The sequence below is a fragment of the Struthio camelus genome, chromosome 5 (genome assembly GCF_040807025.1).
Source record: "Struthio camelus isolate bStrCam1 chromosome 5, bStrCam1.hap1, whole genome shotgun sequence".
Lineage (NCBI taxonomy): Eukaryota > Metazoa > Chordata > Aves > Struthioniformes > Struthionidae > Struthio > Struthio camelus.
The window spans coordinates 59,196,656-59,221,717 of record NC_090946.1 but is presented as its reverse complement, the minus strand read 5'-3'; the positions used below and the strand labels follow the sequence as shown (position 1 = coordinate 59,221,717).

The window sequence follows — 25,062 nt, the reverse complement described above, 5'->3', positions numbered from 1 at the left end:
AAGTGTGTCAGAAGGATAAATAACTTGACTCAGCTGTCCACCCCAGTTAGTAGTTCCTTAGTGCTTAAGTCCTGTCTGAATTAAGCAGGGCTCTAACACGATACGGGGATACAGATTCTTCTACGAGTGCTTCCTGGCAGCCAGCTCCGGGCACAAGCTGCAGAAGCTGAGTGTGGCTACAAACTCCCTTTGTGTAGCAGTGGCCCCTAGTGGAAGCAGCTCTGTCTTTCTAGTGATCTCAGGCTGTTACTATAAAGCATAGTTCATGTTTCCAAGTTTATTTTAAACCTGAGGAGCTGTGGAAAAATTCGGTGAGCTGCTTCTCTCTTCTGAGCACTTAGCTCAAACTCTAGTATTTAGGCAATTAACCAGTAATATGCATTTGCAGCACTGAATTACGGGATGACTCTAATTGTTTTTTCTTTAAGTTTCTCATTGTTTTGACAGATTCTCTTGGCATTTGCTTGTGTGAACTGATGCTTTAGAATGTGAAACTGTGCAAATACAGTGTATTGACCTATTACATCGTAATAAGTCTGTGTAGTCTTAGGTGACACTGTATAACGGCATATAATACTTTTTTCAAGATCTATAATGAAAATCAACAGATGGCATCTGAAGTAAGGGATGTAAAATTCTTATTGCAAATATTGGCGGCAGTGCAGTATTCGCGAATGCAAATTTTAGAGGAAGCAGATGGGGTACATAAGGAGCCATCTTATCCGTAGAACTTAATGAAATAAGTATTCTAAATGCTGTGAAATCTGTACATAATGTATAATAAAATTTTCATCCTCCAGGCCTTTTTATTTTCTCTTATGGTACAATCTCTCTGTAGAAACCACGGAAAAAGTTAGTTCAAGCTACCCTCTTGTTTCTGAGCTTTTGCAAATCATTTTTTGAGGCTGAAAAATTGCAACTAGATTGCTGTAGGAAAAGACCTTGCTATACTGTATAAGTGAGAGTGTTCTTTGGCACGATTGTCTGTATGAATCAGTCTTGAGCCTCCTCTCTGCCTTGAGATGTGACTTCATGTTTTGAGTCTTCTGATAGGTGATGTTACAAGCACCTTAATCAACTCTGTCAGCTATTACCGTCCCAGGTCCTTAAACATCTATTACAAGGTTTTAGCAATATCACTTCCTCTCTTTTTATATAACTTTTCCTTAAGTGGCAACAATATTGGCACTTAATCAATATTGAAGTGGAATTTTGTTCAGTGTTCCAGTTTTTTCTGTTTAGTTCAAAATCTCACCCTCTCCAGTTTTCAGTTTACTTGCTATAGTCCTCAAATAGAAACTACCTTGTTCTAAAGCTGAGCCTTGCTTCCAGTCAGATATTCTTAACTTATGCTTGTCCTTTCTGCCACTTGGACAATCTAAAAATGCTTTCTGTTTTTTTTCTGTTGTTTTGTACAAATATTGTTAGAAGTTAGGCTTGACTTGTGCTTTTGAGAAGTATGAAAGAGGGAATTTTCTGTATCCTTTATGAAAAACACTTATGTTCATGTCAGTAAAAACATTGTAGAGCCATTATGCCTACTTTAAAAAGGACGTGGGTCGTGTATTTTTTAAATGATGAGCTGTTTGCAAGTATAGCATCCAGAAAACAATTTCACTTACTATGTTAATGTTACAAAACATCTTCGTAAGCCTACAGGAGCATAAGCCCTCAGCTTAGCTTCTGAAAGCTTAGTGTAGAATCTGTTAAATCAGCAGAAGAATATTGGATTCTTGGATGAGATTTGGAAAATGCTTGTTTCCAAAACAGAATGCTAAATTCTGTCTTCCACTGAAACAGCCAACCAAAAGATGAAAAGGTAGGAATAATAAACAGATTGGAAGTGTAAGCCTTTGCAAAAATGTGAGAGTTTTAATGTGGAAAAATTCACAAGCTTTGAAAACATTACAGCATCACTCTGACTTGAAGAAACAAACTTGTAGAGAAAGAGATTTGTGACCCAAGTTCTCATCACCAGCTCGCTTTGACTTGGACACTTTGAAATGTCCAAAGCTACAAGCTTTTGAAGTAGAAATTATCACTTGTTTTCTTCTGTTTGGTCTGTTAATAACAAGGTATAGAGACAGAAGTGTCTATCCATGCTAATAAAATAGTGCTTTATCTTCACTGCCACTGATGCTCTCAGAAAGAACATCTTGAAATACACAGCCTGATCCATATTCTTTCTGTATAAGATGTGTTTAGCCACCTTATTTTCTGTGTGGATGGCAGGACATGACAGCGTGTTCTCTGTGCTTTCATAACGGCTTGTGATGTTCATGGTTTTAGTGATGGTTGGAGATTCTACTACTTTGTGAACTTTTAATTATGCATGTGTCTGGAAAGACCTTAATAGGCTGTGTGGTTAAGGATTCGCATCAAATTGGGTCATAGGTTGGCCACGTCATTTAGGAGTGATGATGGATGCTAGAGAATATACTCTTTCCATTACTTTATTCCACGCAAAGATATGGAGGCTCTGTTGATACTAGCAACAGTCAGTAAACGCTACTGCTAAGGTTATAAAACACCTCTCGGTATTGTTCCCTGTTGAAGTAGGTTGAGATCTGCTGCTTTGGTGTTTTACATGCGCTCACACACACACACGTGCACACTCACCCACCTACTAGCTAGTATAATCCCCATAAGCATTCTTATTTCACTGAGTACCTTCTTTCAGTTAGTTTAAATTTTTGCCAAGAAAGACCAGAAAAAGTATTCGTATATGAATAATTAACTTCTGTAGTCTTGAGGGAAGTATTGTACAAGGGAGGAAAAAAGGTTGATTAGATTCACTAGATTATGGCTATGTGGAGAGCAGAAGGTGAGAACCCTGCCCAGGTAAACAGTTTTACAGAATGAACAGCCCTTCTAGCAAGGTAGTCCTGCTGAGCTCGTGCTTACATGAGCAGATCTGAGGGAGTTTTTTTCCAGGTAAACTTATTCCAGGGTTAACCCCCCCCTTCCTCGACTGAAATAACCTATACCGAGAGAAACAGTTCTGCCATACGTTTTGGCTGGCACGTCTGTCAGCAGGTGGTACAGTGTTTCTCACCTCCAACACCTCTTCACTGGCAGCAGTTTGTAAGGTGGGACTAGCTTAAAAAAACAAATGGGGGGGAGGGGAACCCTACCTTTCAGATTGAAAGGAAGCCTGGTGAAAAGAAGTAATGGAGCGTTTTCATCTCAGACAGGCCTGTGGGATTTGATAGTTAGAGTAACTTGCTCCAGTTGTTGTCTTGCTGGAGATTTAAAAGATGTCTGTAATATACAGCAGCCAATCTTTTTAACAAAACCTGCTTCCTCTTAGTGGTATACTGACCCTCGTCAGAGGCAGTATGCTTTTATCAGAGCACATCTTCACAAATTTTTATAGATTTCTAACAAATCCCTGCTAGTAAATGTTTAAATTATTTTGTTAATCACGTAACAACAACTGGAACTGATGACATAATTCCATTGTACTATAGCTCAAACTGTTATGGAGAGACTGAGTACTTGGGGCAATAAATATGTCACGAGTGGAATAATTTTACATATGCTAAATAGAAATCTATTAATGTCAAGAGTTTTCTTTTTATTCTAAATCTTCCTAGTTTAATCCTAAAACTAAAGATAGGAATCTTCAATTAGTAAGTAAGGTAGAAGCATGAAATTGCTCAGTTTGGCCTTATTAATCATGTAGGCAACAAAAAATTGTTATATTAAGACTGCAAGATTAAAAGTTCTGAACAGCTGTAAGATTAGTTAATAGAACAGTATATCACAACTTCATGATAGATACCTAATGAAAAATATTTTCCATTGAACTGGTATTTGTTTGTCAACAAGTGTTGTATTGCAGCTTAAGTGTATAGTTCTGCTTTCACTGCTCAGGGATGAGTTTTGAAGATATATTCTACAGTGTTGCTTTGAAGTCTTTAGATGAATTAATCCAAGATTTAACCATCTAGCCTCCTTTGTGTTGCACCAAATGTCTTTGTTTTAGATCGAGGTGACAGTGATCCCTAGTGTGACACAGGCAGGATTTTATCAGCATGTTTCTTTGCCTAGCTGAAGTTGGTTTGCCCCTCTAGAGTTCAGCGTCAGTCCATAGTCTGATTGCATACAGTGCAACATGCCTTTTATGTCTCAAGAAGCCTTGCTGATGAGCTGTTGCATTGTTTAGAAGTACAGATTTGTAATTGCTCTCCAATTACTGCACTGAGATCACAAGAGGGGAAAAACAAATGCATCCTAGTTGAACTAAAATTTCATTTGAGTCCAAAACTGTCTATGACTGCTTATTCATTAATAGATGACAGGAACATTCCAAATATTAGATCTCCTGTAGCAGTCTTTTCAGCTGCAGTTTTCTGCAGCAGCCACAAATTCTAGGACTGTTTGTCTTATTTATAGAGGGTTTTTTTTTTTTTTTTTTTTTTTTTAGTGTGGAATAGAGAAGTTACTCAGATGTTAGCGCTTTAAGAAGTATCTGGGTATGTGGGGGTTTTTTTGTCTGTCTTTGAAATAACATGTTCATTTTGGCCATGCAATTTTTTTAAATTCATGTGCAATTTCTATTAAACTACCTTTTGTCAAATAAGGACTGTCTTAGAGTCCTTGTAGCATTTGGACTGTTAGTTTAAGCATGAACTTCTGTGATGTAAAGAGTAATATCTGGCTGAATAAATGTGGACTTCTCTTTTTGTGCCTCACTGATTAAACCATCCATTGCAAGATGAGTTTAGATTTGGTGCGATGGGATGTGCAGGCCTCTTTAATCCTGTAGATAACTAAGGTCAGTAGCAAGTTAATTTCTGCCTGAAGCAGGCACTTAAGTGTCTCATAGATCATGTTTTCCTTACAACTTATGCCTGCTTTAGCAATATAACCTCTAAACTAAGGGCTATCACAAGTGATGAAGTGTCATTCTCTTAGCATGTGGGGATTTGTCCTGGCAGAGATACTAATTTATTTTCCACCAGCGTTGTGGTGGGTATAAATCTCATGTGCCTTTAGATCTATAATCAAATACTTTCTCTGGGATTTGAGTGGGTTTTTTTTGGTTTGTTTTGTCTCCCACCCCCCAAGGAGATGTTAGTCTTCCTTTTTCAGAAATTATAGCCTGGCTTGATACGAGTTTGAAAGACTTCATATGCCCCTCTTTAATCTATCTTAAAGTATCAGAAGAGTAGAAATACTCTCTCTCTGCACAGATCTAGAAACATCATCTATTTGAGACTTGTCTAAAAGTGGACAAAAGTTTGCTCTTCGTGTTGAAAAGTATGTGCTAAGTATTGTAAGAATAGTAAAAATACTACATTCATTCAGCTGTTGTCTGCCATATTGGCTCAGCTTGTGGCACTGAACGTTTCTGCTGCAGAAACTTTAAAGCCTGACTTAACCCCACTCAAAAGAACGGGCAAGTTGTTTAAGCCTTATAAATGCAAAAGTGTTTACCTAGCATCCTTGGCCTTGTAGGATGGATAACCCTCATGATGTTACAGGCAGTGCCTTAGAATATAGGTTTGGAGGGGGACTTTTAGTGACTTTCCTGTAGCACAACTTTCCTCTAACTGTCAGCTATGAACTTCCAGCCCATCTTAGCTTTCCAAGCAGAGGCATTTATTGTATTTTGTAAAGGGAGCCATAAAGGGAGTGTGTTTCTCCTGTTTAGATGGCGTGTGACCTTTACTGCTGATACGATGGCAACAGTTCTTTAAGAGTAGGTGTGGGCTTTAGAGTAAATGATATCCCAGTTGCTAAAGCAAGGATGTTTCTTACTAAATTGCAAAAGCAATCTTATGACTGAAATAAACTTGTGAAAGAGCACAAAAGCAAAGGAGAAGTTATTAGTTAATGCTCTAATTCCAGGACAGGTCTGTCAGTAGCCAGTTTAAGCTCTTTACAGGACCCATAAGGACTTCAGATCAGATACTCTGATAAGGGGCTTCTAGTTCTCTAGCCTTTTGAAGAATTCGGTTCCAGTAATCCTCCCTTTCTTCCCTCTTTCCTTCCTTCCCTGAAGGTCATCACATTCCAGTTCCATGGATTAAAGGATGTTACCAGAATTGTTGCACAACTCCTGTGTGAGAACAGTTGGCAGGGCCGTGTCCGAGCGGGCCATCTCTGAGTGGTCTTGGAATGAAGCTGTGTATTGCCAAGAATGCCAGCTGCTGCAGAACTGTTGCAGTCCTGGCAGTCTGTCTGGGCCTACAGTTGAGCAGGCATGGACAGTGCTCTGAGCTTTGGAATATGTTTGGGGCTGGGAAGGGGTCTTGGTCCTGTCTGAATGTCAAACACTCCTCAGGTAGCAGGGGAATTAGCAGCACTGGCACCTAGTTACTGATGTCTCAAAGCGCTACTTATTTCATCTTTCTGGTCACAAAACCCATGGTTAAAACTGTAGTAGCAGTTAACAGCCTGATACGCTAGCACATACCAATGGAGCAGAGCCAGTAAATGCTGATAGGTCTGAAGGCTGGGTGCAGGCTTTTTGCATAACCTTGTAAACTCTGTTCAGATAGCATGTGGCATCACTCTTCAAGTGCAGGATTTTGTTTTGGAGTAGGAGGCTAAGTATGTTAAAATGCAAAGGAGAGGAGTTGTACAGAAATGAAAGCAGAGGGCAAGGAACTCCTGCCTAATTCTGGTTTGATTCCTGAATGCTTAGCTTCACCACAACTAGAGTTCTCTTCAGAAGGTGGTAATGACACATGGGTAGTACGAAGACATCAATGGAATATGTTTTCAAGTTCCTGATAATTCTGTTGTAGCCATGGTGACAAATTTTTAGAGAAGTAATATTTCCATTAAATTGATGGATGGTTCTGGAGCAGAGTTACAGCAGACCAGCTTCTGAGCCCGCGAATCTGAAGAATGCCAGTCTCTTCCAAATCTATCTATTGCTGTAATAGGTGATTATGTCCCTGCAGAGAACCAAGAGGCTTGCTCGTGGAACTTGTTCACGTTTCAAAGCACTCCTCCATCTATAAGGACATATGTAGAATGATAAACTCTTTTTATAGGAAGGAGTTTAGGGAAGATTATGAAGAAGTTGCCAACTACAAATTAAGGTTGCTGCTTACCCTTTAGCTTGAAGGGCTTCCAGCAATTTGGAAAGGATGTGAGCATATAGATGAAAAAACTACTGAGGTACTGAAGTTGCCTCTGCTGCTTGATGCGCTGTTAAACCCCACGTTGTGTGGTATGGGAGAAGCTGCATTTGCCATCACAGGGGAGAGGCTGGTCACAGCAGTTGTATCCAACTGTGTATGTTACTTTACTGCTTTCATGGTAACGAAATTTCATGCCCATATTGATGGGATTATAAATCACTGACTCAAAACATTATCAAAAGCTGTGCGTTTCTGCATAGGAATAAGTGAATGCAGGTTTCTTAGAAGTTATCATAGTAGCATTTTCTATCTGCCTGTAGTTTGCTCTTTCAAACTGTCCTTGGACGTTTCTGTTTTTATTGAGTGCCTCAATGTTAGAAGAGCAAGTAATGGCTTTGGCTCACTCTCTAGCGTCTTGGAGTAGGCCTGCTTTTTTTCCTTTATTTTGTAGTCTGGGGCATTTAAAGTAACTAAATAGCTGGTTTGAAAGCAGAGAAGAAAGCTGGGTCTCAACTAGGGGATCTGATTTAATGTGAGACAGTTACAAAATAATTTTTGTAAGCATGAGATGCTTGCACCTTCCCTCCCACCACTTGAAATCTTACTGTGTTTTGGAAAAAGAGAAATTAAGCTTGTGTAGAAACTCTGGAGAGGAGGTGGAAATTAACAAATGATATTCATGGAGAAGAAAAGATGTCTTAAATGGCAGTGGGGTAATTAAGAATACTTACTCGTGCCCACTAATGACAGACTAAGTTTTGCAAGCTTAACACATTCCATCCTTTTTTTTCCTTGCGCTTTCCCTTTGATTGCATGGTTGTGGGTGGAATGTCTGCTGCTCTTGGCTAGGAAAACTATACAGGTTCTTAAAGAAAATGGCATTTGTTCTGGCCTAGAGCATAGTTAATGTGAATGTTTCTTTGGGGCCTGGTGTTCCCTTTGGTTAATCGTCTTATGTCATCTACAACTTTAAAGGAAGGTAATTAATATCTAGTAGCTAGCTTCTCTATGTGGTATAGATCAGTGCTGCTTTATATTTAATGCTTTAGCATATGAATTACTCTCTGGTGAAGACAGTGTTTGGATTATCAGTTACCCAAAAATATACTTTGTGGACCAGAGACATGAAATTAATTTAGGATAAACCACACTAAATGTTACCTATCATAGCTTCATCAGTGGCAGAGTGCTTATTCTCCTAAACTGGTTGAAGTGTCTGCTTATCAGAAGTGCGTAATTATTACCTGCTTAAGTAAAATGACATGAAACGTTTTCTGGGCAGTACAGGAATAAAGTATACTGTGTGAAGTTAGAATTAAACTAAGCTGTAAATAATTATTCCTATGTATATCTGAATAGCTGGTCTACTTATACTGACTGTCTAATGTCCTGTGTACTGGTTTGCCATGCATACCAAAAATTCAATTGGCTGAACACAGGATAAACTTGCTGCTGCTGTTTGTGTGAAGTAAGCTGGATTATTAAAAGTAATCTGTTTAATTTAAACCGGCTAGGTTTAACTGAAAACACTTAGGGAGCAGCCACATGATCAGTTCAGCAAGCAGATCTAAGGAGGAAAGTAGAAACTTCCACCAAAACAGACAAGTTAGAAGATATGCACTGGACAGCCTCACGTGATTCAATAGGTTTTCATTAATTATGCAAAGTGTAAGCAAACTCTTCTTCCAGACACAGTTACCAGTGAATTTTGAGCTATTGAAAGTAATTGTGTTTAAAAGCAGGTAACTATATTGTTTTTGCAAGTTAGATCTTGATACAAATCTAACTCCAGCAGAAAAAGTAGGAAATGATTGTACTTGAGGATTACACTTATCTTAGTCCATTCAGTTACAGCCTAATCAGGAAATGAGTAATTAATCTTAATTACACTGGAGAAGAAACTGCATATTCCAATCACACTTAATTTTGCAGTGAGCACTCCTATAAGCAAGCGGTTCTGTACTCTACCTAAAGGTCTTGTGTTTGCAGTTACGCTTGAAGTGTAACTACTGTGTTTGTGATCTTACCCTTATTTTCTTTCTAGGGAAAGAGTGTGTGCAGCAACTGGCAGAGAATACAAGGTATTTCAGGAGACGACTGAAAGAGATGGGCTTTATCATCTATGGAAATGAAGATTCCCCTGTTGTGCCTCTTATGCTGTATATGCCAGCAAAAATTGGGTAGGTTTGATGGGAAAATTTCTCATTCATCTACTTCAAAACTAGGATGTGACAACAATATTAAGACTTGCCTGAGAGTAAGAAAAGACGGGCTTGCTTTTTACTTTTATGGATGTTAGTCTCATAAAACATGGACACTTTATATAAGTCGTCAAGAGAGAATTGGACTTGTAGCTTAAGGCACTGGCAAAGCACTTCAGAGAAGTAATTTTACCACTACATTCCCTTTTCAAAAGCTTTTTCATTTCATTTGTAAGTAAAGTGCATATATGCACTAAAGAGAAGCTGAAATTCAATGGAAATTAGTTATTCACATATAATGTTACTGGAGGAATTTTTCAAGCAACACATGGATCAGAAGCAGCCAACACTTTCATCAATGAACTCTGAAAATTAGAAGGTAGGGGGAGGGGTAGGAGGAGAACAAACTGTATTGATGAATCTGAAGTTTGTTAAATGCTCTAGATCTAATAGCTTACGTGTTGTTATTGCAAGTACTAGTAGAACTATATCACACAGCTTTATAAATGCTTGCGGACTTGACTGTGGTTTGAAAAACTAAGGCTAAAATTCTGCAAGTAGGATAAGTGTATACTTTTGGGGGGGGGGCAACATTAAACAAAAGCCTGATTTCAAGGACAGCTTGGCTTTGGTAGCTGCTTTTCACAGTGTTCATGTATAATACCATGCTCAACAAACGCATTCAAACTTGAAAAGCATATTTAGGCACCCATAATACCATCAAGAAGTAGCTTTGTTTTCAGAAGTTCAGAACATCTTTCGTCCTCTTCTAGCTCAGCTTGGCTTCCTGTGACTCCACAGTGTACCTTAATTAAATTGGTGAAAACAAACTTTGAAACTGCAGAAGTGTCTGCTGTGGGGGTGGGCAGCAGGGGGGAATTCCTTGCAGAGTCAGACTTCTGAGCGAGTCAGACTTCTGAGCCTAAGTCCCTGTTTCCTATCAGAAAGATTTTCAAGCTTAGGTTACAAATCCATTTAGAAACAGCCTGCTAAAAGACCAGCCCCTGCCACATATAATCTTTCAGCTTTGTTAGAACTTAATACAGTGAAATCTTTCTAGGAAGACCACCTCAGGACTGAACCAAAAAAGGCTTTTGTGAACAGGCATTCTACCTCTAAAAGAAAGCATTGGCAGGTCTGAGTTGCAGTCTTACAGGCTTATTTCATCAAAGGCCCATGTGAATTAACGTACCTAGACCTGCGTGCAGTTGCTGCTTTGTGTCCGCTTTGGTATCTGTCTGATATTGTTCCTTGCTCTCTCTGGCAGTGCGTTTGGGCGTGAGATGCTGAAGCGGAACATTGGTGTTGTGGTTGTGGGTTTCCCTGCAACCCCAATCATCGAGTCCAGAGCCAGATTTTGTTTGTCTGCAGCTCATACCAAAGAGATACTTGATACGGTAAGTGTCTCATCTTGTCTCCCTCTTGCTCGCGCCCTCTATAAACAGAGATAAGTTGTCTATTTTTTTTATGGACTGGTTCTATGTTTGGCGCACAAACTAACTGAACTGAGTGTTCAAAGCCCTGTGTAGCAAAGCTGACAATGACTCTAGATCTCTTTCCTTATTGTGTTGATGGAGGATGGTTGCCTACAGTAAATCCTAGGGACTTTCTCTTCCTATTTTAAATGACCAAACAAAGAAGTATTCCTTGGAAACAGTTCTTTTTACCTCTTAAAAGGCTCTACCCTCCCCACTCGGGCTAGTAGAACTGAATCTTTGAGAAGGAAAAAAATTCTGCTTTCTCTGACCTTTGATGCACAAGTTTTTAAAAAACAAACAAACAAACAAACAACTATATTCTTCTCAAGAGTCAGTGCAGACCTCGGCATATGACCTACTTGTTAGAATTTTTATTCCAAGGATTGCTATTCCAGTTCTTGCTTATGGCTTCAGAGCATAGTTTCCTAAACTGTTTTGTCCTGTGATCACCTCCTCAATGAAACTCTGCCATCTGCAATGTCTTCCTGACTCCTGCTGCAGTTAGCCTGTTCCAGTGAGAATGACAGTCTCCTTGAAGGAGGCCTGCCTTACAGTTAGGAGATGCTGCCTTAAAAATTAAAGATGGAATTCTACTTTCTGACAAATGTAGTTGGCAGGGGATGATATGATTGAGTCTGATTGTCCTAACTACATTTTAGTGTGGCAACTACATTTATTTTTGTGTCTTCTTTGATTAGACATATATATGGTTTGTCCTAGGCTGTGTCAAACTTCTCCATTGTGCTTTTTCGTACTTTGCTGTTCTGTGACTCAAAGCCTCTGCTAGCTTGGGTTGCAATGCTGGACATCAGGAGAGCACGCTTTGGCCTGTTCAGGGATCTGCCTGGAAGAATCCCAGGGAATATGGCCCTAGAAAGAACAGGGATTTAGGAAAGCTGGTTGATTTGCAAGGATTTACCTCTGCCGAGCTCAAGAATGGTCCATCCTGATGTGCAGAAAATGAAGCAAAGGTGGTGGATGGATGCCTGCTTGGATGGTCAAGGAGCTCCTGACAACTCAAACATAAAAAGGAAGCCTATAAGAGGTAGAAGCAGGGACCGGTGACCTAGAAGGAATAGAGAGACACTGTCCAAGCATGCACGGATAGGGTTAGGAAAGCCAACGCCCACCTGGAGTTCAGTCTGGTTAGGGAAATGAAAGGCAACAAGAAGGGCTTTTACAAGGATATCAGCTGCAAAAGGAAGCTGTGGGCCTGCTTCTGAATGGTACCCGGTGACAAAGGACATGGAAAAGGCCAAGGTACTCAATGCCTTTGTTGCCTTAGTCTTTACTGATAAGACTTGTCTTCAGGAATTCCAGGCCCCTGAGATCAATGGGAAAATCTGGAGCAGTGAAGACTTACCCTCAGTGGAGGAGGATCAGATTAGGGAACCTTTAAACAGCATGGACATACACAAGTCCATGGGCCATGATGGAATGGATCCATGAGTGCTGAGGGATCTAACCAATGTCACTGCGAGGCCGCTCTCGATTATCTTTGAAAGGTCGTGGTGATCAAGAGAGATTCCTGAGGACTGGAAGAAGGAAGTGTCACCCCTGTTTTCAAGAAGGGCAGGAATGAGGATCCGGGATACAACAGGCTGAGCAGCCTCACCTTGATCCCTGGGCAGGTGATGGAGCAAATAATGCTGGAAACTATTTCCAAACTTATGTACAAGAATGTGATTAGGAGTAGTCAGCGTGGATTTGTAAAGGGGAAATCACGCTTGACCAGCCTGGTTGCCTGAGATAACTGACTCGGTGGATGAGGGAAGAGCAGTGGATGCTGTTCATCTTGACTTTGGTAGGGCTTTTGACAATGTCTCCCATAGCATCCTCATGGACCAACTGAAGAAGTGTGGTCTAGAAAAGTGGACGCTGAGATGGACTTAACTGGGTGAACTGTTGGGCTCAAAGCTTTGTAATCAGTGGCATTCAGTCCAGCTGAAGGTCAGCTGCTGGTGGTGTCCCCCAGGGGTTGATACTGGGGCCAGTACTGTTCAACGTCTTCATTCATGACCTGGGCAATGAGACACTGCACCCTCGGCAAGTTTGCCAAGAATGCAAAACTGGGAAGAGCGGTTGACACATCAAATGGTTGTGCTGCCATTCAGAGGGACCTCAGCAGGCTGGAGAAATAGGCAGACAGAAATCTCGTGAAGTTCAACAAAGAAAAATACTACCAAGTCCTACACCTGGAGAGGAATAACTCCATGCACCATTACAGGCTTAGGATTGACTGGCTAGAGAGCAGCTTTGCAGAAAAGGACCTGGGGGTCCTGGTGAACATCGAGTTGGACATGAGTCAGCAATGTACCCTTGCAGCAAAGAAGGCCAGCAGTATTCTAGGCTGTATTAGGAAGACCGTTGCCAGCAGGTCAAGGGAGGTGATCCTTTGCCTCTCCTCAGCACTGGTGAGGCCACCTCTGGAATGCTGTGTCCAGTGCTGAGCTCCCCAGTACTAGACAGATTTACTGGAATGAGTCCACCAAAGGACCACAAAAATGATTAAGGGACTGAATCATCTGTCATATGAGGAGAGGCTGAGAGAGCGGGGACAGTTTAGCCTGGAGAAAGAGACGGCTTGGGGGGTAAGACATCTTACCAGTGTAGACTATCTCTAGAGGTCCCTTCTAGCCTCAACCATTTTGTGATTCTGAGTTACCGCTTCCTGTTCCTCCTAGGAAATACCTCAATGACCAACAGAATCAGTCAGTGACTTTTTTCCTGACGTTGTACTGCAGACAGTAGCTCAGCACAGAACTAGGGAATACTGCTGCTGGAGTTAACTGAATTGGTTGGGAAACTGTTTAAAGTACTCTCTCACTTTTTCTTTGAAGAAGCAAGGCAGCTAGGGTAGAGGGGGGGAAAGAAGGATGGCAAGGATGTTCCAGATCACTTCTCTACAGTATTACTGAAAATGAGAATATTTAAATGCAGGAAATGGTTCACACGGCTGCCTGAATGGCTGCTGTAATGGAGATGTAACACTGTCAGATGGAGTACAGTTAGATTTGTTATAGCAAAAATGTCCGATATGATTAGGTGGTAACACTTCAATAACAGGAACAGCAGGTATGAATTTGCATGTACCAACATCTTGTTTTAAAAAAAAAAAAAAAAAAAAAGATTCAACCTTCTTGTGCTTCACTGTCACTGAACTTTTAAATCAATAGCTGAAAATGGACCCTTTTGATCTCAATCTTGTTAGGAAAAGCAGAAAGTCAGCAGAACGTGCATGTATGTTTAGTGTAGTTCTGTTTCAGTTAATACCCAGTCATGTATCTGCAGTGCTGTACTTGCTGTTTCTTAGTCATTTCTGCCTTGTAAGATCGGAGAGATTCTGCCTTGGCGCTCCAACAACAGACTGTTTAAGCAATTCCTTCCCAGCTACTTGTCCTGTTACTCTTCCCTTAATTATGCAAATTCAACTGTTTTTGTTCTAAATAAAAAGTCTGAATGAAACTATGGAGGGGGCCCTCTCCTTCCCTTCCCACCCCCACTCCTGTATAGAATGAAGAGTATCATAAATTTCTCTTAGAGCATGGTAATAGAAATGACTGCATCGACACAGATGAGAGTGTGCTAACTTCTGGCCAGGTGGACATGGGGAACTGAATGGGAAGGAGGAAAAAAAAAGGGGGGGGGGCATTGAAATCTTTTATGTCATATTGCTGCACATTGAACTAGTTATGTAGAGCCACATCAGGTTTACACAGTTTAAGTTGTGCTCTGACATTATGTGAGCAACCACAGAGGCTTGCTGTCAGCTGGATTCTTTCTTCTCCCTTAGCTAGGGTCTTTACTATAACAGGCTGGTTTCACAGAGTGTTTATAAAGTACTATGTTTGTTCCCTTCCAAAACCAATCTAACTTTTATGACTCTGTTTAAAAACCTCTTTTCCTGTCAAGCAATTTACAAGTCTTTCAGCCTCCCAGAAAATGTTTCAAGTTTTACGCATTTGCTTTCACTCTGAAGACTCCTTTCTATAGCACCTCTATAGGTGCTAAATGCTCTAAATCAAGGAAAATGCTCATTTAATATATTAGGGCATGTCTACCTGAGGAAAATTAATCCAAGACAAAATGAGTTATGAATTTCAAAATGAATGAACAAATGCTGATTTAACTCAGCACATGGTGGCTTTATTCCAAATTAGCATAATTCACTCTGAAGTTCAAAACAACTGCATACTCTGGACCCAAGCATTTGCAAGTGGAGTTAATAAGGAATCGTTGTGTAGACAATTTCTTCTGTTTTCTTCTGATGCAGTGAAGGAGGATTGGTTTCAAACAGCCAATAATTAAGCCCGCCATCAGAACTGATCCCTCTGCTGAATTGTGGCAACAATAGCCAGGAGAAGAAATTAAATGAATAGAACTAGAGAGGGTCAAGGGCCTCTAAAAGTCAGTACTAGAGAAGAGAACTGGGTAGCCCATTCATGTGTGCATGGATGCTAGCTACTGCTGTTATCCTGGCATTTTTCTATACAGACTTCATCCAGGTTTGGAGTATGGTGGAGAGAAACTCAACTTGTAAATGGTGATATTTGTAATGCTTCCTTGTTCTTATTAAATAAACCCACATGATGGAGAGCAGTTCTCAGTTACAATTTTCACTGTTTTATGTAAATAAAACTTCCTTGCCCGAAAATATTTGGCTCAGGATCAGAGTGAAGTCCCTCATAACCTGCATCCCTGTGGGCTGGTGCTTTCTTTTCCGTGTTGAAAAAAATATTACACTCTCCTGAAGTCAGAGTTCACCAATGCCATTTCCTTTGTAGTCTTTGCTAGTCACATGGTCCTTTTTGTTTTAAATTAATAAAATCCTAAATCTGAGTTCAAGAATAACAGTTAACAGGCTCTTTCAACAGAAATTCAACCTTAAATTGTTTCCATATGGGGTCTTTACTTAAAGCTCTGGTAAAGCGTGCCCACGCTTTTGTTTTTACTGAAGTCCAACTTCTGGGCTTGTCATTCCCCCAGCTTTTAGAGTGCAGAGATTCTTGCTGCCAGATATAACAAGCATGAGGGGCCATTGTTTAAAGAAACAAAAACTGAACTATCCATCCAGGAAGGAAAAGCATGTAGGGATATTAACCCCCATCTGCCAACTATTCTCAAGAGACAGGCATTTGACCCAGAACATGTTAAAATTGGAGCGCTAATGTTGAATTAGTGGCATTCTGAAGGAATGCTGAGGGTGCCTATCTGAACAAACTTTAAATTCAAAGGAGTGCAAAATGCCAGCCTTTAAGTTCAAAAATCACATTGGACTTGGAAGTCATCTTCTGAAATCATCTCTTTGTCACTTGCCATGTATAAGGTAATTAGCATCACATACTGTTGCAAATTTGTCTGTAGTGACTGGTTTATTTTGGACCTCGCTGCAAAAGTGTTCTGCAAAGAAATTGCAGCCTAGGGTTTGATTTTTTTTTATTTTTATTTTTTTTTCCTTCTCTCAATAAACTCTATTGTAAACCAGTCTCTGCTCAAAGAGAATGCAAACTAAGGAAAGCCTGATTGTCTGACCAGGGATTTTCTCATCTCTTGTAGAGACTAGTAGATGTTTGATCCCTGGTAATGTCATATGACTTGCCTTTGGGACATAACGATGGAAGGTTGTGTAGTTCACTAGCAGTGCTCTGGGCTATCAGTCCTCTAAGCGCTGCTTTTGTGGTGACTTCAATCATTGAGACTTGCTTTCTAGGGATAAAAAGCTTGAGATCCTACCCAGAGAACTACTTTGTTCATTCATTGGGTATGTTGGCAAAAATCTCCCGTGCATCGTTGTTTACGATACGGAGCTTGCCGGTCTAGTGATGTGAACAAGTCCAATTAACTATATGCAGATAAAATGAATGCACCAATAAAACCTGTTAGCCCAATATTGCAGGTTGCTTTTAATGGTCTTGCAATTAAAATTCAGTCATTCAGAGATAGTATTCCAACATGCACACGCTTTTTTCGTAGCCACATAAACCATATAGAGGAGTCAAACCTTCAAATGCATCTTCTCCTCTTCAGCTTTATAAACCCTCAGGAAGATAGGACTGTATGGTTCTCAGTTGATCTGTCATGGTTGCATCTGAGATAGTATTGCTGGATGTTATATTCCTGCCTCGAGAGGGGAGTAGTCAGGTGGATACAGAGGGCCTAGTTAAGTGAGCAGTGCTTCTCACTCGGTCTTGAGACTTCTGGCTGCTAAAATTCAAGCAAATTCAGTGCACCTCTGAAGCTAAGGACTTCTAGCATGGTAAAATTTTATTCAGGTAAAATGGCTGTCTGTGGGCATGCAAAAGGGAAAATGTGCAGTTAATTTTCTTGCATGTGTTTCCTCTGCTGATATACTGTGGTCTCTTTCTTAGGCTTTAAAAGAAATTAATGAAGTCGGGGACCTTTTGCAACTGAAATATTCCCGTCATCGGTTGGTACCTCTCTTGGACCGGCCATTTGATGAGACTACATATGAAGAAACAGAAGACTGAACTCCCTCCATGTGCCTTGGTGGGAGAAACACACCCCATGGGACGCTCTGTGGCACACAGGCCGCAGAGTCCGTGAACGACACACTTATGACTGCTTAGCATAAAAGACATTTCCTCACAATACTGAAGTGGCGACATCAGCTCTAAATGGCATTTTGTAAATAGGGAGAGGAAACAAAAGCTTTGATCCTTGTGTCTTCAGGGTCTGGCCCTAGAGGTGCTTGGCTTTATTTTTTTTCTTAATGCTTTTTTATTTATTTGTCACAATGAATTCACGGCAACCCTAGTTGGCTGTGGGTGATCAGCTCAGACTTTGTATGCACCATTAGCCTTCGCAGTGCTGGCTGAGATGTTGTGAGCATGTGTGATGCTGGCATGGCAGCATTTCCAGTGTCACTGCTAGGTGTCTGACCTTCCTAGTAAGGAGCGAGCTGACCTGTCTGTTCATTCAAGAACTCCTAGAGAAACTGTTGATTGCTAACTGTAACGTACTTAACAAGATGGATAATCAACCAAAGCTTTTTTCTTTTGCAGTTACTTGTGTTTAAAACTTGAATTTAGCCTTTTTTAAATAAATGTGTTGTTGACAAGTCACTGACAGGACCATTGTTCCCAAATATTTTTTAGTTTTGTAAGCCACAAACAAAGTCTTCTGGGACTCTATCCTCTCTTCCTTCCCAGTATGGATACTAGATTGTCTCTTGGTTTTGACAGTAACTCTTCTTGATGTAGAGTAAGTGCTTGAGAGATTTTTTTCATAGGCTGAGTTTTGTCTTCCTTCTGACATGCTTTTGTTTTGTTTGTTTCTAAGTGGTTTTAGTGAGTTTTGCTTTCTCCTCCACAGGTGAATTTATCCTATGCTTTAGAACTATCACAAAACCATGAACGAGTATCTAGTAACTGATAGGTTCTAAAAAGGATATTCTTGGAATCAAATAAACCATAGCAAACCTTGTGCTTCCTGATAAGATCAGAACCACTCAAAAATCGGGGCTATGCAATGGATGACAACTAGGAAACCACTTACTTCATGCAGATCTGTGTAAGAGTGATTGCTACCCTTTGCCACACTAATTCACTGTTTCTTGTAATATTTGAGATGTTCTTTGTTGGCCTTGCTGTGAAAGGAGTTTATACAAAGAGTATAGATAGCTTGGGTCTTACATCATACGTATTTTTTCAGGTAACCAACAAAATCTCTCAGCTGGCAGCTGCATGTCTATGTAGGCCTTCCCTGAAGAGAGAACGTGCTCACAATTGCATCGAGTTTGAGATCTTTTCTTTTGCATTCCTACTGCTGTGAGATCATATTTAGTGTTCACTGAGCAGTTGTTGTTCGAAATCTTTATTTTCAAATTCCACGCTGTCTTATTCTATTATAAGTATAAAATAGACACCTCAGACACCTTTACTTAGCACACCTTAGAGGTGGTCAGCTAGTTAGCCATTGCATCTTGAATGCTTTCAGAGACTAGAACGGATCCTTGAAGAGGTACCAGAAATTTTATAGCAAGGGTTGGTTGCAGTGTTGTTTGTTCCTATATATTTACCTTGGGCACATAGATTTTCTGTAAAGATAGCAATACTCCAGCATTGTGAAGCATAAAGGTTAATTCAGGTTTTTGGCTAGCCATACAGTTCAGTTAGTCATACTTTTTGCAGGTGACAGTTGACTTTTTTTTTTTAAACAAATTCTTCATCTTAAAGCTAAAGCAGAGTGCAGCTCAAAGCAATTTGGTGCTGCAAAAAAATGTTTAGAGTTTTTCCTTTGTGTTCACTCTGCAGCTAACAGGGATAGAGCTCTTCAGTTACTAGAACCAAGCAGTTCTGCAAACTCATCTCACAAATTAGAGAATTGTCTTCCATTTTATCGAATATCTATCTACACATGTTTATAGGTCTTGTTCTATTTCAGCGTAAATGAACTTCAAAACACTGATTCTATTTTTACCATTGCATTTCAGAAATTAAAAAAAAAAATGGCTATTTTTTAAAATAGGTCAGGATAACTGTTTCTGATTTAGTCCGTCCACTAATGTTGATTTGTTAGTCTTCTGGAGCAAAGTGTGTGCCCAGTGTAAGTCTGCATTTGCAGCCTTGATAGGTATTCTAATTTGTTCAGCCATAGAGTAAACTGCAATTAGGTGAGCTTACCTTATCAGTTTGACCCGTCTCACCTGCACTCTGCCCAGGACTACTTCTAACATTCCAGCAGATTACTACTTTTCTGACTTTAAGAAGCTTTACCTCAAAATTATTGCTGCTTTCTTTCCTGAGGAAGTCAGCACAGGAATTCCTGGAGTGGAGGGCTCACTCCAGCCCTGAGACTGTTCACTTAATCATGGAACAGTTTGAGAGCTGACAAAAAGAACCAATGCAGAGGCGTAGGTATGGGTCAGTGGGGAGCTATTTTGAGCATTCCCAAATGGACAGTGGCTTGTGTCTGCTGTGCGGTCAGTCAGTTTGAAAACTGTGACATATTAAGTTAGAGGTGGGTTATCTTATATTCTACAAGTCTTCTGAGTCCTAATCGTATTTCTGGGATTTAGTTCTAGGGCAGCTTGTCTTTAGAAAGGGAGAAAAAAGTCTGGACATATATGAGTAATTCAGTTAACATTTCTGTAACAGTAAAACATTTCTGAAATTGTCAGTGTTTTAAAATGATTGGTGTCTGCTGCGATTCCTGTTGCACTTGTTTGCAGAAACTCTGTTCATGCTAAACTTCTGCAGACTTGATAGGTATATAACCTGCATATGACTGTGAATTCTGGGTTGCTAAGACACTGCAGAAATCACTCAGGCACTTGGTAGGGTTTGCAAACTGCTTGGTTACATTTCAGCCCTGTCACGTCCATTTGGGGAAGCAATTCCCCCCGCCCCGAGGCCTGTTACTCAGGGGAAACTGTTTTTGCCAAAGTCTGGTTCCTGTTGAAACTGCTTCTCAAAAAGTAGTAAATAATGAGTTTGAGATTTAGCACTTTAAGTTAGTAATTCTCTGAACATGAAAGCCAGGAAAATCTTTCCATATTTACTGAAAAACTTGGTTCCTACAACTAATGGAGTAGAGTATTACTGTATTGTATGAGGCAGACCTACAGCATGAATGGTGGCAAAGGTGTGTGGAATGGATTACTGATTTTGACAGTTATGAACGGGCTACAAGTCTGTCTCCTTTTAGTCCGGGCAGCAGAAGCAAATGAAAGAACCAGTCCTGAGAGGTTACAAAGGAAGAGAAGCTGCTTAAGAAATAGACTTCAGTCCCTGCCAACTTTTCTGAGAATTTCTAATTGAAAATGACTCCTGGTATTTCTTGAGAGACAAAATTCAAAAGAAAATGAAGGCTACTCTTGAACAAAGGGTTTTGTATTGTGCTGTATACTGGCTAAACTTATTCATAAACCTACAGTAGCTGCCTTCCCAGTACCTCTCTGAAGAACTTGGCACACAAGACTTTGCCTCTGCTGAGCTGAGCGAAGAGTTTATAACCATTATAGTTTAAGGCTGGTGACCACATTCTTTTGAGAAAATAGAGAAGCTTCTATTACTGAGCATCAGTGAAGAGTGAGAGATGTCCTTCTTGATAGCAACTGGCCTTCTCAAGTCGGAGGAGACCTTTGTGTTAAGGAGCCTGATTCATAATTTCTCTTCAGTCCTTTGGCAGGAAGGAAACCAAGTTTTGTTTTGTTTTTTGTATCAGAATATTCAGGGCTTTTTTTACACAAGACACAAACTTTTGTATAGTATCTGTGTATATGGTATATTTAACACTTTTTGTTTAGTTCCTATATTTTTCCCTCTCTTAAGGAGCATCCTTAAGGAGCTGTTGTGGTTCTTGGGTTACCAGTGTAGCATGCTTCTGCTTTAGACAAAGACTGGGGAGTGAACTGACCAAACGCTTCAGAGCGATGAAGTCATTCAGTGAAGGAATTGCATCATTTATCCTCCTCTTGCTGTTTCCTCTCAGAGTACAGAAGTGGTACCCGCTCTCGGAACTGCAGGAAAGGGGAGCGTTCCAGTGAAATTAGTGATCCAGCCCTGTGCTGTTTGGATGAAGGAAATCTAGCTTCCTGATACAGCAGAGATGGAGAAAAGGGGCAGTCGATCGTCAGGTTTTTTCCAGCTGTATAGGGATCTTTCATGTCTACTGGAACAAGGATCCTTATAATAGGAGTGCAACTTTATGGGCTCAAAGGGACACTTCTATAAAACTTTCCCACATGAAATAAATACTACTACTCTTTCTGTGCAAATTTTCATTTCTTTACATCTTTGGAAAAGTTTTTGGCTTACAGGAGTTTTCTCATCTAGAAGGCATATTATCCATTCACACAGATCATAGGAAAGGTTGGAAGAAAGACGTGAGTTGTCCATTTCATCCAAGAGAACATCTTGGAGCATTGTACCTGGAGTGCTATGCATAAACCCCCTTGCCCCATCACATAAAATAAAACTTGTGGAGATTTAGCCCAATATACAACGCTCAGTCTAAATTACTACAGTTTATACTCAACCTGTGAAGGAGCCAAGCATGTGGGTGCCTGTGTGGGTTGCACCTTCTGAATGGAGACTTGAGGTACCCGCAGTCTTTTCTGTTTTAATACAAGTGAAGCATTAGGCTGTCTGTGAATGCCTAATATGACCCCTCACTGGGTAAATTGCTGGCTTCAGCACTAGTGCTGGCACCCAAGTGGTGTTGGACCACTGTTTGGGAAAAGCAGCAGTCATATGACATATACAATTTAAACATAGCTTTGAAAAGGGGGGGGGGGGGGAGAAGGAACTCAGATGTCATTGTAATGGCTTGTATTGCTGTAAACATTTTCAGTCTTGCAAGTTGTTTTCGCGTTCAAAAATTTGGATGTGAATCCAAAGCATACCCATGAAGTGTTTATGTGAAGTATCGAGCTTCATCTTTCACTAAAAAGAGAAGTGTCTAGTGCAGAGTGGAGCTGTTCTGTTTACATCCTCAAAAGGGGTTGGGTGAAGGAGGAAAAGATGACTGTGTTGTGGTGTGTGTTGAAGGCCTTAAACTGTGACTCTTGGTATGAAGAATTGAAATTAAAACTGATCCTGAAGAATGCAGTGGATTTCAACCCACAGATAATCTGTGCTCTTAGTTAAGCAATACGTACTGTTGTTTTCTGGGGAGGGAGAGAGCGGTTCAGCTCAATTTGTGCTTGACCTTGGCTATCAGCTGTTTAAAGAGCAGAAGAGGCAGCTGTATGTGAAGGCCAAAAATAGTGCAGTTCTCTGCACCCATGCCCCTACGTAGCAAAGATTGGTAACTCGTTCCTAGGCCGCTGAAAGGGGGAGAATTATTGAGAGGGTCAGGGAGTTTGGAAGCAGTGGCAACTAGCAGATTTCCTCCACAGTAGATGAGCAGGTCTCACTTGAATATGCCAAGGGTTGGTGCAGCTCCAGAAATACCCATGGCTAAGTGAAACGTGCACCAAACCATCTGAATGCCGTAATGCACTTTTTTTTTTTTTTTTTTGCCAAATCTCATCCTGTTCAGATAGCATTTCTGCTACCCCCTAATGGTGTATTAAGCTAAATGCATCTCCAGCCTTCCAGCATTAACTTCAGAACAGTTTGAGAGAGAGATCAGAGTAACGTTGGAGCCTGAGGCTTTAGGTTAGCAGCCCCGAAGCCAATGGTGGCCCACATTTCCACAGGCCCTGGGCAGAATTACCACCAAGTCACAGCACTTAGTCTTAAATTGCACTGTATTCTTATGCCTCTGTGTTGCTATAATGTACATATATATTGGATTTTTTTGTAGATAAAACATTTTAGATAAAATTTTTAAATGGGCTCCCCCCAAAATATTTTATGCCAGATGTCTAATTTTTTTTACACTCAGAATTAACATGAAGTTGGATGCTCTGTGGGCAGGAAAAAGATAAATACATGGTACATTGGCTTTAAAAGGGTAACAATGCATGTTAAAACAAAAAGAGAAAAAAAAGAGAAAAAATTGCTTGGAAAAAATCCATTCAAATATATTCTATGTTCTGCATAATAAAGAATTCAAATAAAAAGTCATGGTTATACTGTGATTTTTCTTAATGCTAATGAGATTTGTGCCCTATTACTGCATCAAAAAAAAAAAAACAGTAACAAAAACAAAACGATGGAGTTTCCTACTGGAACAGCTAGCTAAAACTGTAGCCTGTTTCAGAGGTCAGATAAATCAGTGTTCCCCTCTGTCCTTGGACGCCAGAGCCAGGAAGCCTTGCATGTGAGATACATGCTTAGCCGTTTCCTACCAGTCTCTGGTCCATAGTACAGCAACAACCCTCCAGTCACTGATGCAGGGTCCAGAGAAGCTGCTTCTCTAATAGAGAGACGGGGCTCCAGAGGTTCCTGACGTGCAGTGGTCTCTCGAGGGCCCAGAAGTGGGCTCTGTGCTAGTCCCATAAAGCTGGCTCCTTGCAGAAAGTGGGCTAGCTGGCCTTCAGTCCTGTCAGAGTGGATTCCCACCGCTACTCTTGAGTGACAGACGGTTATCAGCTGTCATGCTGCTAATTAAATGTTTGAAAGGGCTTCTTGATCCATCTCACATGGGATTCTTGACCTCACATCTGTCTTGCAGTCTGTGGCTTGCTTTAAACATTCCCTTCCATTCATTTCAGCCCAAAGTTTGCATAAACCAGATGTTGGTGTTTGAAAAGGAGGTTCAAGACCTGTGTTCAGCTGTGGGTGCATGAATTGGCTCACGTGTGATTGCTGGGTTGTGCTAACGCTACCGTAGCAATGTCAGACTTCCTTTTCCCCTGCTGGGCATCCCTCTTCCCGATCTAGGCCAATGTTGGCCTTTTTTTTTCTTTTTTTTTTTCCCCTCAAAGCCTGCCTTTCGGTTTTTTTCCCTAATATGAGAGCGGATAACGCCCTGTGAAGATCCTGGGAAAGATGCTTGCTAGGCTGCTAGTAAATACCTACACCGTATTTCGGAGGGGCTTTGAGGGCTAGAAAAGATGTTGTGAGCAGGGGAGAGCTGGTTTAAAAACAAAGACTTGCTTCAAGAGATAGAAACTTGCTCCTGCAGCGCGGGAGCAGCTGGAGCTTGGACGCCGGAGCGCGGAGCCCTGTTTCTGCTTGGCGCAGGGCTGCGCCTGGTGGGAGCTGCTCCATCCCGCTCTGCAGCCGCCGAGCCCCGCTCCTGCCGCCGTTGCAGCCCCGCTCCCTCGCCGCCTGCCGGGTTCAGCAGCCCTTAACTCCCGCTCGGAAAGGGGGGCAGTCCGGCGCCGCGCACCCAAGCGTTTCTCCCCGCTTTGAAGGCGCCGCGCAGCTGCTGCCCCTTCCCTCCCTTGGCGGCGGCGGCCCCGCCGCGCTCGCGGCTTCATTCATGCGCCCGCTCGCTCATTCATGCCGGCGCGGGCGGCACCCTCCTGCCCACGTCATGCGGCCGCCGGGGCCGGAGCTGCCCCCGGCGCTGCCGCTGGGCTCCTGCGGCGGCACCCGCGGAGGGGAAGGCGCCCGGTGCTGCGCGGCCCGTGCCAGGCCGGCGCCGGCGAGGCGAGCCGCGGCCCGGGGGCGCCGCACGAGGAGCGGAACAAAGAGCCCGCCGGGCCGCGCCGGGCCGGGCCGGGCCGGGCTCGCCGTGCCAGAGGGGCAGCGCCCCGCGGGGCGCCGCCGGGGAGAGGCTTGCGGCGAAGCCGGGCCGTGCAGCGCCCGGGAGGGGAGGAGCGGCCGGCTGAGCCCCGGAGGGGGAAGTGAAGTCTGGCACCGCCAAGAGCCCCCCGCGCGGGGCCGGGGCCGGGGCCGGGGCCGGCTGCTGCCGCGCCGCTGCGCT

The 25,062-nt window shown here is 41.7% G+C and overlaps 1 protein-coding gene across 1 annotated transcript in view; it reads left to right on the top strand.

The window, feature by feature from the left end:
* SPTLC2 (serine palmitoyltransferase long chain base subunit 2) overlaps window positions 1-22,354 on the top strand; it is a 78,690-nt gene extending 56,336 nt beyond the window's left edge. Inside the window, exons 10-12 of the mRNA XM_068946671.1 lie at window positions 9,145-9,280; window positions 10,569-10,698; window positions 17,148-22,354. Coding sequence (XP_068802772.1) covers window positions 9,145-9,280; window positions 10,569-10,698; window positions 17,148-17,267 — 386 coding nt within the window. The 3' untranslated portion in view covers window positions 17,268-22,354. The remainder of the gene's footprint in view (window positions 1-9,144; window positions 9,281-10,568; window positions 10,699-17,147) is intronic.
* The last annotated feature ends 2,708 nt before the right edge of the window (window positions 22,355-25,062 follow it).